Here is an 18,872-nt window from a genome sequence, read left to right as displayed (position 1 = left end):
AAAGCAAATGGGCTGGAAAGATTCTTCCCTGCACAAACCTTGCTCCTCTGCACTGAAGGGGAGGGCTGTACTGCAATCATGCCACAGTCAGAAACTATGTCGTAGATTATAACCTTTAATTTTGTCTACAGACAGTGAACACACCTCACGAGCCTCTGGTCCCATCCCAGAGGGACCAGGGAATCGCTGTTGTCCATGGAAAAGCACGGAGAGACATGGAGTATTTCAAAATCTGATGTTTCACTTCCCCTTTTTTCGAAAAGAAAAAAATGTTTTAAAATGTTGAAATCCTGTATATTTCCTTTTGGTGTTGCTGCATTTGTTCAAAACGTGCTTGCTATTCTCTGCAGCCATGCAGGTGGGGGGGGGGGGGGGGGGGGTACCAATTGGGACCATCCAGCTGGGGAGAGCAGAGTCATGAACTCTGCAAAATGTTCCCACTCATGATATGACCTATGAGATACTGTTTCCGGCAGCACGATATTCAACCTCCAGGTGCTCAGTGTAGAAGACTGCACTCATACTGGACACTGGGGCAAATCCACTCTTTAAAAATAGGCTAGGTTAAAATGCCTCACTAACATTTGGCTGATAGACAGAGCATTGTACTATGAGTGGGTATCAATGACGGGTGGATGCTAAATTAACCTTTTAGAAGTACAGTTCAAATGAAACAATAGCTTTTGTCAGTGCGATGATTCAAGATCGATTTGTTTCAAAAAACACAACACACCTCATTGAAATCGGGCTACTTTATTCAATAAGATCACTTTTCACAACAACTCCCTATCCCATCCACTGAGGTGCAAAATAATTCTCAGCGTAAAGAGACACGGTTCTGAGATATGACGGGAAATGTGCTATTTACCAGAGTTGGGGGAAAAAAACGATTGAGCAAATAAATATTTGCAGCCTTCAGACGCGAACTTTATTCATAACGCAGGCACTTTGAAGTGAAGTATGTCATCTGCATTGTAAGGTGGTTAATAATGTCTGGGGCCAATATTTGTAGCAAACACAGACACGTGTGTTTGTAACAAATAATATTGCTACAATACTGGCCCCATAATAATCCCCATCACAGTCACAGGTTTCAGTCACTTGAAAGCTGCTCTGGTGTTCTACACAAGGGAGTTATGGCTCACCACAGTAATGGTTTAAATGAATAGCACACATTGTTGTATAAAGCAAATTATAAAGTAAAGCATGAGGAGGAGAAAAAAGGTACCAATGAATGCATTTCTGAGGGTTAAGAGTTCAAAATATTCATTTTGTCGTGATACACACAATGAAACATAGTCAACTGCCTGCTCCGTTACAGTGAAGCGGTTGTTCACTGATGTAATGTCACACCAGTTGTCTTTGTCACCGAGAAGAGGGGACTGGTCACTTGTTGTTCCTGATGATTGTACTGATTGTACCTGACAGTAAATACAAAAAGAAAAAACTGTGAACCTCTCAAGTGTTCTCATGTGGACTCGTCAGTCAACCACTGCAGCACATGGGCTTTGTTCTCTGTCACCCATTTGATGTTGGCCGTGGTCTTCTCTATGGCCTGCTCCAGGACCAAGGTGGCCGAGCCGAAACCCACTCGAAGGTTGTCTTCTTTAAATTTCTTCAGCTGAAGAAGGACACGGAGAGAAAAACAAAGAGAGGACTTTCTGCATTTGAACACAACTTTACTTTGGGTCTAAATATCCACAGCGAAGTGCAGTGTCTTTCAGTGCGGTCGTGTGGGCTACAAACCTCCTGCAGCTCAAACTCTGTGGAGAATCTTCTTGTGATTCCGCCTACAAGATTAGAGAAGGAAAAGGATCCTCTTCCATACCTAAAACATAAAGAAAGACGAAGAAGGAGTTTTGAAATGATGGCCATCAGCAAAATGAACTTACACATTTTGCTGTTCGCCCCTGGTAAACATCTTTCTGGGGGGAACAAATAATTCATGTAAAAAGGAAACTGTGCAGATACAACCTTGTCACCTCTTAAAATATGGTTAGCAATGCTTCATTGTCAAGGCCTCGTGATTTATTTTTTGTGATTCATGATAAGCTCACTCGTCATCTGGGGCTTGACATCGGAGAAATGATCAGCACTCTCGATGAGTAATCAAGAAACATAGAGCAACATGTGCATTTTGGAGAAGTTACATATCTACATTGAAATTCTCAGCATTTTTGACTCAGCTAAGAGCTGCTGTGGACAGCCTGTATCAAGTAGTTTTTCTGTTCGTGGGTGATTTCTTGAGATTGCTGACTGTTTTTCCAACAACCTGCTCTGAGGAACGGGCACTCACTGGTGAAATATGTAACTCCATTTTGCTCTGATGAAGTTCCAGGCCAGAGGCATTCCCACAACATTGCCTGAGATGGTCTGGATGGTGGAGGTGGCGTCCTGCTTGCGGATCTTGGTTGGGTCCAGGGTGTACTCCAGATACCTGGCTCAACCAAACAAACAAAGACTTTCAAAGACACAATTTCAATGAACTTATTTCAGAAGAAAAAATGAACTACAATCTTAAAATAGTAAACGTCAACTTAGCTTTACTGTAACGGTTTGTTCAGACAAAGGCACAACAAAGAGAAGCGTTGCAAGTTGTGAGCCGATGCAAATTTGCTCTAAGCAATGTTGAGTCAGGTGGAGAGTGGTCGGTGCTTTACGAGATTGATCAGTTGTCACCCACACAAGACACACACACACACACACACACACACACACACACACACACACACACACACACACACACACACACACACACACACACACACACACACACACACACACACACACACACACACACACACACACACACACACACACACACACACACACACACACACACACAGTGCCGGCCCTGCCAATGTTGGCGCTCTAGGCTAGATTTTTGATCGGCACCCCAAAGGCATTTAAAGTAGCCTACATGAGAAAACCCCCCACCCCATTATTTGTCCAACACTAATCTCTGCACACACACACACACACACAAACACAAACACAAACACTTCACTCAAATCAATACACTTATCGGAAATGTCTGATATTAGGGAGTTACTTCACTGGCTTTATGACTTCACCGATCCTCCGTAGATCAGATCGTCTCATTTCGGTTTGGTCTTCGTGGCCTTCACAGACGGCCGAAAGGTGAGGCCCCTGAATTGGGACACAGCTATCGTCTCACTCTAAAACATTCTACGGATGGACCCCAGGTGAAACTTGTCCAAGGGTGGTTGTCTTGTGTTGAAACCAGATTTGTGATCCTCACCATGTGAGTGTTTTTGAAGAGAATAGGAAATGGCTGAAATGAGTGGTCCAGAGAAAATTCTCTGTTCATCGGGAAAGAACACGTGTGTCATCCACAACAGTATGTGAACCATGCACAAACCTGTTCAAAAGCCATGGTTTTTTGGTGCAGGCCATGGCTGACCTCAGCCTGGACGCTTCAGAAGCCAGAGTGGCGTTCTTGAACATTGTCCAGGCGAAGTCCCACTCCTCCGCGCCGCCGAAAGCTATGGCGCTGCAGTAAACTGTGCTTTTCAAGTTGGGATGGATCCTGGTCAACGTCGAGGAGAAGATGACGCAGATCAGAAAATGAATACTTTAGTTGGTACATTGCTACATTTGCAGAGCTGGCTATTACACTGCTCAACTGGAATTGATGTACATAAAACAGACAGCAGTCAAGTTTGTGTGACATTTATATGTAAAAAAGATGAGGTAATTTTGATTTAAGCTGCTCTGTACTCACGGGTTGTGGCTTGGATTTGCCATCCACTGTCTGTACCAGCTTTTGATCAACTCTCTGCAGCTGCCCACACCCATACTGCAGGCTATGCCAATGGCATTGATCTGATTATACCTGTGAAGGAAAATAATTGTGAAAAAAATGCAATGGAACAATGATATCTAATATGTAAAATGATTCCACCAAAAGTGAAGTCATTAGCTCTTTGTGTAAGACTTACTGGTCAGTGTGGCCTGTTGGCACTTTGGTCCAGTCAGCTGTAATTGACTTGAAGTGCTCAAAGAGTGGTTGTATTTGCTTCCTGAGGTATGCCTGAAAATATATCAACAATATCCAGTCATTTACACACTGCATTTACACACGTTTAATATTTGAATCATTATTCATAGTAAAGCGGTACAAACCTGTAAAGCGCCATAGACCTCAGTGCGGTCAAACATGAGGATGTAGTAGTTGAGGTTTCTCAAAGCTGACTCCCAAGGGATGTAGTCTCTCTCCTTGGACAGGTATTTGGTTGTTGTCAGGGCTAATGTTGTACTTATTATTTTGGCTCTGCAAAAAGGATTACAATCGTTCGCATGCTTTGCAGACACACAATGTCGGAAGTGTTTTCGCTCTTTAAAAACTTTTTCTTTCTTTACCTTGCTAGATTGAATGCATCGTCTATGATCTGTGCTCTGTTGATGATTGATAGGGCCTAAAAGAAATGACACAAAAAATAAGTATATGCATGCCCGGCCACTGCCCTTATACAAAAAAAATATAAATGTCTGAAAATGAACTTAATTCTTCTTTTAAACATATGATAGTGGAAATACAGACAGAATTCCGGGCTTAAAAATCATCTGATATATTGTAATTTCTTTCAGGAAATAATTTGTTCATAATTTTATACAAATGTGTGTGTGTGTGTGTGTGTGTGTGTGTGTGTGTGTGTGTGTGTGTGTGTGTGTGTGTGTGCCTCCACAGCTTCCACCAATAACCTAATCATCTGCTCTATACCAAAACCCAGCTCAGCCTTCCAGACCTCGCCGGATTGTAGACTCTGTTCCCACAGTTAGTCACTCTCGAGCCTATCGTACCTGTTTGCAGTTCCGTCTGCATTTTGCCTTTTTATCAACTCCTGTTTCCTTCTGCCACAGTTTTCCCAAGACATTGTTACATTAGTCAAGTCTGCTGAAAAAATAAAATAAAAATAACTATTCTTTTCTGCATTTTCAGAATTCCTTACGTTTGTGATTTTGTAATTATCTTTTTGTGGCTGTAATTATTTTTACGTGACACGATGATTCATGGTTTGGTTTGCAGCCTTTTAGTTTGTAGTTTAATTCACGGTCAGCACTGACTTTTAATCTTCCTTCTTTCGAGGCCAAAACAATTATTTCAGTTTATTCCCCCATTGATTTGTTCAATGCACCTTTTCAGCATGTATAGGGGACCGTAGACACTTGGTGATGTTGTTATGTAGACTGGTGTGTCATTGGCATAATTATGGTCAAATAGGTTATGATACTCCATAATCTGATCAAGGGAGGGCATGTACAGTAGATGTGTAATACAAGAGGGCCTAGAATGGACTTAAAGCGCGACCAAATCCATCACTGCATTGTCTCCAGACAATTCAAATGAACATGTGACTCACCTGATGGTTGGAGTTGAGCAAGGAGACGAGACGGCCCCAGTTGTCAAGATCGTAGTTTACCCTGAAGTATCCAGACACGTTTGTGTTTGCCAGCACCCAGTCATGTCCTGACACTCGCATCAGACTGTTGGTGTCTGGTCAACAAAGTAAAAGACAGAGAGGCTAAAGATTCAAAAATATTCCCATGACACTGTGACCAGTTACTCAGACCACCAATCTGGCAGGATGTTGAGGTCAACTGTGGAAGAACAAAAGGGCGTCAGTCTGGTAGTACCTGTCTTCTGAAGGAGCCAGTACTGTTGCTGCTCCACGCCTGTCTTCATCCATTTAATAGGGACAAACCATGTGTAACTGGACAGAAACATGGATAAAGACAATGACATGTGCGAAAGAATTATGCTTCTTGGACATGCTTAGTGGCATGGCTTTAGGGATAGCAACAAGGCAGGAAAATGCTTTCAATAACCAGTCTTATCATTTATCGCCTACATGGAACTTACAGGATAAGGTAAAACTGATTCCTACTTGAACTGAGAGGGCCTTTCCACTACAGAGTCTGAATCCAACAGGAAGTGTCTCTGAGTGACACTACCTGTCCGGGTGTCGATGGTGACCACTGGGAAGCCCATCTGGAGAGTCCAGCGGTTCATGATGTCATGGACAGTGTGTGGAATATGAATACCTGGTGTGTTTTCAACTGCCTGAGAATAAACAGAGGACAGCAAGAATTCAGAAGACACACTCACGCCTATGGACACGAGACATTGCCAAGTAAAATTAAGCACAACATTGCTGGGGGTTTTTTTGGTTTTTTTGTAGAACAGACCCTTTGGAGATGGTCCCACAGGTCTGTGTACACTGTGTTGCTGAAGGCAAATGTGTTCAGGTAAGACTGCGGAGAGAAAAAATTGAGGAACAGCTAGTCAGCTATTCACACAAATCTTGAGTGTAAAGTGAATCATGAGTAATTTTGTGGGATACTCACACACCGACACAATGTACACGTACACACGCACACACACACACACACACACACACACACACACAAGCGCACACAGAGACATAAGCGCACACCCACACACACATAGTCACAGTTGTCATTAAGTGATAAGATTATGTGATAGGGTTGATTCTCACACTGAGTCCTCTGGCAAACACAGGCTCTGTGAGAAACTCTGACAACATCCTGACAACGGCCGCTCCCTGAAAACAACACACACAGAAAACTTTTTAGAATAGATCACATTAAACAGCCTAAAAAGTTGGAGAATTTCCACGGCAGAGGCTCCCTATTGAGGACAGAATGGCGTGGCAAAATTGTAATAAATCCTTTACGTCTGTATAAGATCCCGCATCAGACACTGTATGAATTTCCATTAGAGGAGCAGACCTTGCTGTAGGAAATGGTGTTAAACATCTCGCTGATCTGCGCAGGGTCGTTGACTTCCTCTTCTCGGCGTGTCAGTGGGTGAGAGGAGGCCAGGGCGTCCACAGCAAACACATTGTGCACTTCATTTAGGATGATCTGATCTTTCTGAGGCAAGGCAGGGAGGTGAGTGAGCACGGCTTTTTCAACCAAAGTATATCTGTAAGAGGCTGTTGATCTGAGAAACACAATGTTCCCTGTCTGTGAGTGCACGCCTCGTACCATGTTCCAGGTGGGCTCGGCGTGGTCGGCACCCAGGTATTCCACATATGATGCAAAGCCCTCGTTCAACCACAGGTCATTCCACCATCGCAGTGTCACCAAGTTGCCAAACCACTAAAAGAAACATCGAGCGTGAGGAGATAGAGAGTCAAAGTACACAGTAACCACTCACTTAACCATTGCACAATCTCTGGAAACTGATGTTTCTAAAAACAACATTGCCAACAGTGCCAATGTTTGGGAATTACCACTAAACTGCCATTACAAGAAATATAAAAACCCGAATCAGGGGAGCTTCAGAAGATTCCCGACCACAAAATCTCACAACCCTTTTGATGGCAGGATTTATAACACAACTAAAGCAGAGCAGGGTTAATTTGTCCCCCAGGTAATGATCTGTCATCTTCTGTAGGGAGGTTGAGTACTTTAGAATTAAGTTTTACAACATTATGGTATTGGTCACTAGAGTGGAGGAAGACTTAGCTGAGATTGAATTTGCACCAAATGGATGCTCTGATCACATCCCTCTGTTTTAACTCACTTTCTCCTGCTTACTAAAACTGGGATTTAAGTGATTACAAGCATTTGAATCAGAAACGTTATGGCCTACCATGTGTGCAAGTTCATGGGCGATGACGGTTGTAACCCTCTCTTTGTTTCCAGTGGAGGACATGACGGGGTCATAGAGCAGGGCCGTCTCCCTGTATGTGACCAGACCCCAGTTCTCCATTGCCCCAGCATTGAAGTCGGGCAGAGCTATCTGATCTAGAGAGAACCAGCACATCAGACATTTCAAAGACAAATTGAATGTGTTAGAAACGGACCGCCAAAGCCGTGACAATTACACACCTCGACAGGATCCATTTCCTTTTGAATGAAGCGGATGGCTCACCGAGCAATTAGTTTAGTGTCTTTTGTAATAAAATACTGTAATAAAACACAGTCATCTTTTCTCCAGCACTAATTAAAGGAGACATATTATGCTTTTTTTTTAGTTTGTCCCTTTCCTCTAGTGTGTTATATATTTTTTTTTGTGTATGTAAAAGGGAGCTCCTCTCCCGACAGAAATGCTCCTGCATGATGAGAGCTGTTCGGATTCTCTAAATGCAAAGGAAAGGAGCTTCAATGCTTCCTTTCCTATCTCCTTTAGCATAGAGTACACTGGACTTTCCTATTCGAAAGTAAAGGAGATATAGATGCCCCACAATTCACTACGGCAGCGATATTTAACATGACGCGCCATGCACGGACATAAACGATTCAATCAGAAGCAGAAGTAGAAGAAGTAGAAGAGTATGAATATGACCCAGAAGAGGCGCACGTCATCATGTAAGTTACTGTTACATATGAATCATTTACATGTGATGTCACACGGTGGTAAAACACACTGAAACATGCTGACGGAGCTGCTGCGTTTTTTGTAGTTCATCTTCGAAAATTTGTAGTTTCACCACGGCAGATGCACGTCAACAACATCCGCCGTTGCGTGATGACGTCGTATAGTGAAAGTCCAGTCAGATTTTATAAGCAGCACTGTCGGCTTTCTCCTAAGTCCAATGAGTCCTCCTTTACACCTTTCCTTGACCTCATGACGTTTTCACTGAGGTCAAGGAATAGCAAATAGGAATAGTAGATAGGAAGGTCATTTGGACCGCACCCCTTACATGTGCTGGAAGCGGTTGACCAATCACAACAGATTGGACTGAAAAGAGCAGCTGCAGGAATGGACAGTCTGAGGAAACTGATGTGTTAACATTAGAGCATGTAAACCCTTTTCAAGTAATACCCCAAATGAAAATTAGCATAATATGTCTCCTTTAAAATCAAGAAAAAAATGTAATTTAATACCACTCTTTGAAATTAAAGAATACCGTAATAATCTCCAAATATATACGTGTTTTCTTGTCAGTTCATCTATTGGTAGAGGCATGACATGGACTGTAATAAAAGGGAAAGGGGGCGGCATTGTGTGGGGCACAGATTTTTGTGCAATGCCGCAAGGCCTCGAGTGTACTCTGTGTTCAGCGCTCATAAGAAAATGTTAGCACGCTGGCATGCATTGCCGCAGCATGTTGATACCGAGCCGGCCCACCTGACTTGGACAGTGGGTATGTTGCATTGTAGTAGCGCTCATAGAACTGCAGGATCGGCCCTGTTACGTTGAGAGCGTAGTCACCCTGTCTCTCGCCTATGGCTTTCATCCGAGCCCAGATCCGGATCTGCAAAGATTTTGAGAGCCACAACAATGGATTTTTAAAGAAAAGGGGACATCTCCTAAGGCTGTTAATTATTTCAGCATTCACGGGAAGATAAAGTTAGATGGATGACTTGACCTCTGACCCTTATCTCAGAAACACTGTTTTTTGGGGTCTACAGTAATATTACAAAGTACATTTACACCTACATGAACACATCTCACCTACAACTATGAACAACTATGATATACAAATGCAAATTTTTCTCACCAACAACTTGTTGTTTTGGTTTGACTGAATGCTGACAAAGTCACTGACGATAAACGCCAACAGGTACGAGGACATTCTCTCCGTGGGCTCAAATGTAGTTATTTTGACCGGAACGCCATCAATGACAGAGTCTGCAGCATCTGTACGGGGAGAGGAGGAGTCAGACCTTGACACTCTGTTAACAGTGTCTGCTGTCCATGTTAATCATTACTTACAGTGAAACTGTGTCACACATTATTTAAAACATGCATGTTCCTGACACTTGCTCTAAAAGTCACTTGTGGTCCCTGAAAGGACCTGAAAGATTTTTGCACTTCTTAAAACGAACCAATTTCCCTGCCGTTGGACAGCGCCACGGTGCCTCGGCTGTGGATGATGGTGACGTTGAAGACCGCTTTCATGGCTGGCTCGTCGAAGCAAGGGAAGGTTTTCCTGGCATATGTCGCTTGCATCTGCGAGGTGGCCACGACTCTGCAAGTCAATTAAACATTAAAACAAAATATACATCAACCGAGTGAATTACTCCACAGTCCCACCAAGAGGAACGCTGGAGGCGTGACAATGGGCTACTGGCACAACCATGTCCGGGTTCTACCTAGTACTGCTCAACTGTTTCCGGTCCGGTTCAACAATGGCTCTGTTTCGTTGGCTGATCTGTAACGAAGTGTCTGCTGCTGACCTTCGTGTGAGAGTTGACGGAGAAATGATCCCGATGTATGTTTATCAGCCGTCGTCTTCTCGGGTTGGGACAGGTCGGAAACCCGTGAAAAATTAGAAGGCCGTTAAATTTCGATGACGCCGAACAAAGTGGGACACAGCAGTGCTCTTGAGTACTTCTTCATCTGCTTTTGAAAATGTCCCATTTTGGACATTTTCCTGCGTAGACTCTGAAAGAAGTACTGAGTAAAGACAGTAACGGTGAACAGACCGGAAACAGACAAGCAGCATTATTTTGAAACGGAAGTATGTCACAAAGCCTAGTGCATGTAGTCCATTAAGGCTCACTGTCGAGGAAAGAAAGAGGGTGCATTATGCTTTGCTTACTTCTTCACCCCATCCTCAACGTATTCACTCCTGTAGAAGCCTTCCAGGTCGTCTGCCAGCTCTCCCTGAAACTCAGTGTGAAGAGCGCAGTTCGCTCCCACAGCTAGTCTGCTGCGCAGCTGAAGAACCAGAAACTCCGTCTTCACCACAAACCAAGACTTCAGTATGGCGGGCGCGGTGACTGCACCCAGGCAACGCAGTTTGGCATGGTTCCCGGTGAGATTGAGCCTGCGGGAGTGGATGATGATGAGGTCCGTTTCCTTCACACATCTGAAGACCACCGCTGAATGTCCAGTGAAGATGTACAGGTCGTCTGCATTGGGCTCCAGCCGGGGCCACAGGGTCACATTGTAAGAGACGGGAACAAGCGACTGTGGAAGTCTATAGTGGTCCCAGGGATCCTTCGAGGTGAGGGGGGTAGTAGAGGGTGTCGGCATGCTTGTGCTATCTGGCCCTCCGTCTCCAGGCCTGCTTCGATTCTTGGCTCTTTCCTTGTGGTAGGCAATGGACAGAGCTACGATCGTGGCCAAAGCAATGGCCGCCAGTACGAGCAGCGCAAGGCCCACATTTTTACTGACGTAGTAGACTTTCCCCATGTCGGATTCAGGTGGTCAGAGCGGGACTGCGACAGGTCTCAGTCTGTGTTTGTGCAGCGCGGCAGGTCTCTTCCCTCCTCTGTAAATTGTTGAACTATTAACATGGCCAAAAAAAAAGCATTTTCATAACACCTAAGGAGAGATGGAAACAGATTACCATGGTCATTTTGTTTGCAACTCAGCAGTTCTCAGAACCATGAATATCAAGTAATAGTGCACAATCTGTGTTGTCCAAAACTGGCATGACATCTACAAAATGATTTAACAGCGTTTAATTCTTATATGGGAAAGCAGTTGGCGGTTATTTCTTCATATTTTTGCTGGCAGTAGACTGGATTGTGAAGAAAAGAACAGTGTGGGTGCTTAAAGGTAACAAATGCCAATAATATGATGTAAGTGAAATATAACGGCGTGCAGGTTTAGCAATCCAAACGAGTTAACAAAACAAACAAAGGAAAGCGAAGGCAGACTAACGAAGATCACTTCTAATGACAAATCACTGAAGATATATGGAACTAATATGGATGAAAGAAAATATGGTGACAAAAGTCAGCGAACTGACAAATGTAAGCTGATCGATCCTGAGCAATATCTAGTTAAAGACTGCTAACTTTAGCCACCATAAACTGCTGGTCATGTCATAATGTACCCATGGATGGATTTACCGAACGGGACCCAAGAGGGGTGGGTGTGTGTGTGTGTGTGTGTGTGTGTGTGTGTGTGTGTGTGTGTGTGTGTGTGCGTGTGTGGCCAAAATCAGTCCTATTCCCATAAACTTGGGACAATGGCCCTTTTCACATTTTTTTCCCACTGCATCATTATACCCATTTTCTTAAAATCTGTTCATGAGTGTACTGAGCGAGGCTGTTAAAGTTTAACCAGTGAGTGTACAGAATTGCGCAAGATATGTGTCTGGCCAAGGCTGCAACCAGGCGGGAACAGCCTGGTTGCTGTTCCCGCAACCAGGCTGTTCTAAACACTAACCACAAAATCGCACACAAAACCAGCTAAACATTATGAATCTCTTAGCAAACCTCTCTTGCAAAACTCCCCAAACCCTTTTTTTTTTAAAATAGTGTTGATTTAATACAGTTCACTCAAACCATCACCAAACAAGGCACCGACTGCGCAATGAAAGTGTAAATGAAACACCGATGTGCTTTGTCCGTGTGCAGGGCATACCAGTTTGCCGTAGTTTTGCAGTTTCTGCAGCTTTTTCACTGATGTAGTACTGTAATTACAATTCAAGTATGAATGTGTATTCTGAACAGGACACACTATAAATACAAATAAGGGGTTAACATTTGTGCCCATCTATCATTATCTTGAGGACCTTTACATGAGTCAATGTGGAAAGCAAATTGGAAAAATTGTGTTGCAATGTATGTGTTCAGTGTTTTACTAAAATGGTGATATAATCTGCCATGTGAGTGTAAAACAGTGAGTTGTGTTTACACTTTTCCAGAAATGGTGTCATTAAACAGACACTGGAGATAGTCCATCATCATTAGTATTAAAGTATTCCGACATCACATTTGTTAACGTGTTCCAAAACCACGTGTAAGCATGACAACATCCATTTGTGGTCGCACTGCGTGCGTGTATACGTGGGAATATTTCTTGATTGCACACTGTCCCCAGCGGTTGCCCGGCAACCCTAATGATGATGACTCCAGCTTGCCGGTGAGGATATTTCCACATCAGGATATGTTTTCCCTGGTCTCTATTCTTACATGTTTAACTAAGCAAACAAGCAGCTGGCTGTAGCATACAATCTCAATCTCAACCATAAAATGGATAACTAATACAAAGTAATACAAATACATTTCTGCGAGTAACTGAATACAAACAGTTATTGGGCAGAAAGATGCTTACTCAGTTTGGGGAATGTGCTCTCACTCCAAGAAAATTATGCTTATTAGATTTGTTAATATCTTTTTTCGTACATGGATTGTTTGTCTGTTTGCTTTTTACTGCAGTGCCTCAGCATATTGAGGGATCAAGATGGATCTCGAATATGAAGCCCCTGCTGTTATTGCTTTTTCTTTTCTTGTGCTAGGGGGTTATAATTTTAGTATTATTGATTTATTTTCCTTTCTTATTATTGGTCTTTCCAACTAAATATTTAATTTCATAGTTTAGTTCCTAGAAGCAATATCTTTCATTTCACTTTAAAATGAACTCATATCTGGATGAGTTTCATCTGAGAATGCCCTGGGAGGAAACAGACCATGTTTGCATCATAGAACAAACTGGTTAACTGACACATTGATAAGCAATATTTAAAACGGACATATTGCCCTGACACTCAGAAAGTCAATAAAAAATACATTTATCAATCCCATCAAATTGAATTCTTCATCCAGGTTGTCTATGATGTTCTACCAAACCTATCCAACCAGAAAGGAACCCCTGGGGCACATCCTTAGCCTGCCGCTGTATGAAAGCTGGAGCCAACCCAGTCCTGAAGGCCAAAGTGGACATGATCTGCAGTGGGATCAGCCAACGCAGTTGCCTTTCGCCAAGTGAAAAAGAATATTGCTTAAGTCAGGGCTGGGGGGAGAAGCCAACCTAAGCTGCCAGGACCACCTCCTCTGGCCTGCTGGCAACAGCACGAGACCGAGAGCTGAAAGGCGACCTGGGGAGTTGCCGGAAAAAGGCGGCCGCCATCACACTGAGGCTAGACACGGTGCTGATCTCGGAAGTCTCCAAGGCTCATTCTCTTAGGACATACCGTTCCCTGGAAGGAAGACAAGGAGGAATGTCATCGGAAGAGGGGGAGCTAAGTATTCTGAGCTCGTGGAAGAGAGCTGAAGAAACCACTGGCAAAGGTTCAAATTGTTCGCAGGGAAGTTCTTTTGCAACGGTCTACAATATGCTGGGCATCACAGGCGCCAGTAGACAAGGGGCCATCAAATTGAGCACCAAGGCTGCAGGAGTTGTTTCGGGGTGGGGGTAGCGCTACATGGACACAAACCAGGGCCAGACCGCAACCGGGCAAGGGTGACTGATACTGAAAGACCCGAAACAAGCAAATCGCCCAAGGAAACATCACTGTTGACGTGTCCAGGTGCATCACAAGATGATGTATGTTAGAGATAAAAATCTCTAGTGCCCAAATATAGTTTGCATCCCGGAGGCCTGAAATGTCTACATCATGAAAGAAAAAAGTACACTGAAATCAATTCAGATTTTTTTTTTTAAACTAAAATTATTGGGGAGGTTATTCAGTTAACAATGAGATTTCATTTGTTACCGGACCCTAAACTTGGAACACAAGTTTACCTCGGCTCACCTCTGGTATTCAACTCTACTACATGAGATACTCCCAGTCTAAAACCATACTTTTTCAAGAAAGTTATTTTTGTAGACTTTAATTGCATAGAGAATATTCTCCTTGTGGTATGTGAGACAGATTTTGCTTATGTAAACTAATTCCTAACATAACCACTTTAAATCTTGGTATTTCAGCATGGTACTTAATTAGGTCATAAAGGAGACGATCAAACGAGTAAATCAACATGCAAATTGTTCCACGGAGCAAATTAAGGTGCCGCAGTGTTAAAAGGGGCAGTGAGTGATTTGGGAGAAAGACTGTTTCTCCGTTGCTGTTGATGATTTGACCGCACTGGTCGGGGCTCAAACCCAAACAGCCTCGGGTGGGGGGAGAAGGACGCGCTAAACCACGAAGGCCAAAACCCCCTGAGTCGTGGCGCCTGTCGCCAGCGCGTCTCTTAAGGTGTCGGGGAGCGATGTTTACAAACTGCACACAGTGGAGCGTTGTGTTGTGTGGTCCGCAATTTATTTTTTTAATTTACACACCCCCGGAGAAAATATTTGCTGATTTTTGACAAAAAGTGTATTGGATTCAAACCGCTTACAACTCCTTCAGGGCACAATTTATCAGGGTTATCTCCCATCTCATTCCTTTATGTATTTGAAGAAAATACATCATGGCTGAGGTCCTCTTTACACAGAAAAAGACCCTTCCAGAGTGTGTGAACTCGCACCCTAGGTACACAGCATCTGGAAATGATCTGATTAATGATCTGCAGATGAAGACCACACAAGCGATGAGATTCTGGGATCCCTCCGTAATACAAAACATGCTCTTCAGACGTCTGTGTCTCCGCCATTCAGTGCCCTCAACGTCTTAAATCTATCTTTAGGAAGTGGCAATGCTGTAGTAATGCACTGTATACGCTTACACGCCAAATAAGAACAACAGTTACTTTTTAAACTACTGCTACTATATACATTATAGGCATGGGTGAGGGTTTACATTTTTCAGACTGGACAGCAAACCACCCCAGTAAAAAAGTAGTTATTATTTAATTCTATGTCTTCTTGGGCTGTTTATTTTACTCCCCAAAAACCCATCGCCATATAGAAACAACATAGGCTGTTTAAAAAGAGCAGCTACTATGCCAATGCTGAAAATGTTATCATTGCCATATAGTCCATACAACCACTAACACTGAATGTTTGAACGTGTGTGTTGTGGATCCCAGGGCGTGGCAACGATCGCTCCAGGGTCGCAGACGAAAGATGGAGGCGGAAGCAGTTGCGGAGTTCAGACTGTTTATCTAGATGCAGTCCAGCATGCCAAATAAAAAGGTCAATCACAATTTAGGCACAATCCGAAGGAAGGGAGCCTCAAAGAAGTCTTGAATGAGTCTAAATCTGAGGAGGATTCACCGCCTATTATGAACAATGAGATCCTCAGGAGCAGTGTAGGGCAAGTTACTCAGGAAGAGTAAGTAAGTTACTTATTACTTATTACTCTTTCTTAGGAGTAATTATAATACATTACTTATTACTTGATTTTAAAAGTAATTAGTTACATTACTCATTATATTACTATATTACTTTTGCAGGTTTGATATTCAGTCATTAAAGCAGCATGAGTATCTAGTGGTTTTACAGAACATAAAACTGATATTGTGTCCAGCTTCTTGTTCTGTCATTTCTGCCCTGGCATATAAAGCCATGTCCTAATGTTCATTAGTGAAACAATGGTTGTATGTCATTAGCAGAGGCTTCTCAAAACCTCTCATCTACGATATACCCAGTGACGAGCTTCTCCAGATCTCTGTCATCCTCTATCCTTCGCTTAGCTTTCTGGCTCGTAGCCGACGTGACCTGCCGCGCATACACGTCATCATATAGTAATAAGTAATGCAGCATTACTTGGATCAGTAACTGTGATATAATGACTATTTTGGAAATTGTAATCCCTTACACTACAATTTACTGGGAAAAGTAATTATACTACAGTAATATATTACTGAGAAATTACCACCTGCAGCTGGTTTCCAGGTTTGGACACACAAAAATGACCAGCGGTGCCTGTAATGTCTGTTGTTGCTCTGCAGGCCAGAGAAAAAAATGGCTATTTGCTCTTCAGCAGCAACAAGGCTCCTTTACAAATCCTCCTTTTTGAATGAGGTTTCAGCTTCTTAGCTTTTTGCTCACTCGCCACAAAACTTGCCCTCATAAGGGGCGGCTGTGGCTCAGGAGGTACAGTTTGCTCTGTGAATGTGTGTGAATGGGTGACTGTGACTTTCCTGTAAAGCGCTTTGAGTGGTCTATATGACTAGAAAAGCGCTATATAAATGCAGTCCATTTACCACAACATTGTGTCTGCGGTAAAGAGCGTTGATTATATCTAAGAGTATTTGTCCATTGATTGGCCATTTCCACTGGGAGCAAAAGCACCCCTGCACACTGGCTTGTCTTTTACTTCAACAAAAAGATTCCTAGTTTGTCTATTCGTCTTGGAAAGTTCGACATTCCACATTTCACTTTTCTTTCAGCCACTACGGTACTTTTGTAATGATTGCACACAAAAAGTCATTGATGTCATGAAAAGTTAGAAAATTGTTGGGTTTTTTTTCAGAGTGAAGCACAATCAAGTACTCACAGTCCATTAGATAAATGCATCTAATCATCCAAATATCTGTTTGGGCCAAGTTAAGAGGTAATGGAAGCCAAACAAATCCTTAGCACTTGCTCCATGCCAGCAGAGGGAGGGATAATAATCTATGAGTGGGAATGTTTATATTGGGGGGGGGGGGGGTTGCAACAAAAGAGCCATATCACTTATTTTGTTTACATCATCGTTCTCTTCTCTTTCAAGTATTGCGATCATATTTCAATCAAATATCCTGTATGGCATCAGGGAAGTTAATCTTATCTGAAGATAAATGCATCCACTACTGTATCATTGTAGCTACACATGAACCTGCAGCCTGTCATCAGCTGTGTGGTCTCACGTCTCAGCTACACACTGAACAGAGAAGCTGAAGCCAAGTTGGAGGAACTTTAGAGTTTACATCCAGTGCAACCTAAGCTTGGATATTAGCAGACAGCGAATATTTACAAATGAGAGCCAAAACTGGGATTTCAGTACATTTAAAAAACAAGTATTTTACATCTGCATTGCACATGTGATATTTACTGTTACTCGTTACCGTTAGTTTCTTGTCACGTGTCAACTTCTCACTGCAAAGGAAAGTGGTGGTACTGAAAGTGGAGGAACAATGCAGAAAGAAAGGCGAAAGCTGGATACTCTGTTAGCTTTAGAGGCCGCTTCATCTTGTTCGATTATTGTTTTCCATAGGCTGCATCACAAAAAACGCTTTTCACAGTAGATATGTCTAATCCGCATGTATGCACCATTTGTGATCAGTCAAGGATAAAAACTTTTTTTTTTATAGCAATTCAGAAAAGCCTTCTTGTTAAAGAACCAGTGCAACTATGCAACAGCAGAAGATGCCAAAAAGGAGATGCCAACAGTAAAAGATGTGCACAGGCGAATAGAGAACATTGCTAAAAGCACAACTTGCAACAGAAAGAGTAACGTGGCACGCAGCATGTTGGATAGATCGACAAGACAAGCAGGCGAAAGAGTACATACCAAACCCTGTGCAGCTGAATCTCCAACGAAGGTCCTGATGTAAGTCTGCAGGGGACGCACAAGTTGAGCTGGAGTGATCATGGCTGATGTGCAACACTGACTTTCTGCATCTGTGAGAGTGGAGGTGGGAGGTGGTGAGAGCTATCTCCTCAATTTCTAGGGAGAGAAAAAAAAATCCCTTCATTTGTGGGAAGGCAGGGTCGAAAGAATGTGGCTGTCTCAACTAGACTTGCGGTCGAACAGGAGAGAATTCATACGCTCCGCAGAGGTACAGCGTGTCCTGACCATCTGGTGATGCCGGCCGACCACGGCCACGGTGACTCAGCAGGCTCGCAGGCACCTGAGGAAAATGTTCGCTGTGAATGAGTTTGTGAACCACAAAGCACAGCCACTTTTATTTTTCTTCTTCCAATAATTTAATTTCTTGGCAATGAATGTCTTTGACAAGGAGACATACGACAAGATTCTATGGTGAAGCTACCAGCATGGCTTAGATGTCAGTCTGACTCGGATTCTATCAGACCACTCAATACAGCCAATCAGACACAAACACACTACAGGAAAAGAAAAAAGAAAAAAGTTCAACATTACTATGTCACATCTCCGAACAGATGTTGGCAAGCTCCTATCACAGCACATCGAGACTTGGCTGGAAAATACACAGCATTTTACATTTGCCATTCTGAGCAAAATCTGCACCCAGGAGAACAATAATAATATTATTCACAAATCACAAGGTTTGTCGGGAGACACAATATATTACAGAGAGAAGGGGAAAAATAAATTGTGACAGCAGGCAAGCAGGAGTCTAATCCC

General features: G+C 43.0%; 1 protein-coding gene across 4 annotated transcripts; it reads right to left on the bottom strand.

Moving 5' to 3' along the window:
• Window positions 1-737: 737 nt before the first annotated feature.
• Window positions 738-18,441, bottom strand: LOC118302293 (aminopeptidase N-like). 4 transcript variants are annotated; one of them, XM_047331560.1, is made up of 22 exons: window positions 18,314-18,441; window positions 18,057-18,212; window positions 10,542-11,269; window positions 9,826-9,968; window positions 9,498-9,637; window positions 9,125-9,251; window positions 7,643-7,797; window positions 7,033-7,146; window positions 6,775-6,918; window positions 6,522-6,587; window positions 6,211-6,276; window positions 5,910-6,085; window positions 5,659-5,735; window positions 5,385-5,518; window positions 4,384-4,439; window positions 4,147-4,294; window positions 3,963-4,054; window positions 3,746-3,856; window positions 3,383-3,550; window positions 2,297-2,437; window positions 1,747-1,828; window positions 738-1,621 (listed from the first exon to the last, which is right to left on the bottom strand). In XM_047331560.1, exons 3-22 carry the CDS (start codon window positions 11,135-11,137, stop codon window positions 1,469-1,471), a joined length of 2,889 nt encoding a protein of 962 aa, XP_047187516.1. In that variant the 5' UTR covers window positions 11,138-11,269; window positions 18,057-18,212; window positions 18,314-18,441; the 3' UTR covers window positions 738-1,468. The 4 variants fall into 4 exon arrangements, with proteins under 4 accessions (XP_047187516.1, XP_047187519.1, XP_047187517.1 ...); XM_047331563.1 differs by lacking the exons at window positions 18,057-18,212; window positions 18,314-18,441 and adding an exon at window positions 10,177-10,396 and having other exon boundaries at window positions 10,542-10,666; XM_047331561.1 differs by lacking the exons at window positions 738-1,621; window positions 1,747-1,828; window positions 18,314-18,441 and adding an exon at window positions 3,053-3,150 and having other exon boundaries at window positions 2,301-2,437; window positions 18,057-18,308.
• Window positions 18,442-18,872: the final 431 nt, after the last annotated feature.

This window comes from Scophthalmus maximus, chromosome 4 (genome assembly GCF_022379125.1).
Source record: "Scophthalmus maximus strain ysfricsl-2021 chromosome 4, ASM2237912v1, whole genome shotgun sequence".
Lineage (NCBI taxonomy): Eukaryota > Metazoa > Chordata > Actinopteri > Pleuronectiformes > Scophthalmidae > Scophthalmus > Scophthalmus maximus.
Note: the sequence above shows the minus strand (reverse complement) of the source record. Positions and strands in the feature narration are given on the sequence as shown.

Excerpts from the sequence above, each read along its gene's own strand:
- LOC118302293 (XM_047331560.1), bottom strand. The coding sequence starts at position 11,137 with ATGGGGAAAGTCTACTACGTCAGTAAAAATGTGGGCCTTGCGCTGCTC. Across the intron at positions 4,295-4,383 it reads GATGCATTCAATCTAGCAAG|AGCCAAAATAATAAGTACAA; the intron begins GTAAAGAAAGAA and ends TCCTTTTTGCAG. Across the intron at positions 1,622-1,746 it reads CAGAGTTTGAGCTGCAGGAG|CTGAAGAAATTTAAAGAAGA; the intron begins GTTTGTAGCCCA and ends GTCCTTCTTCAG.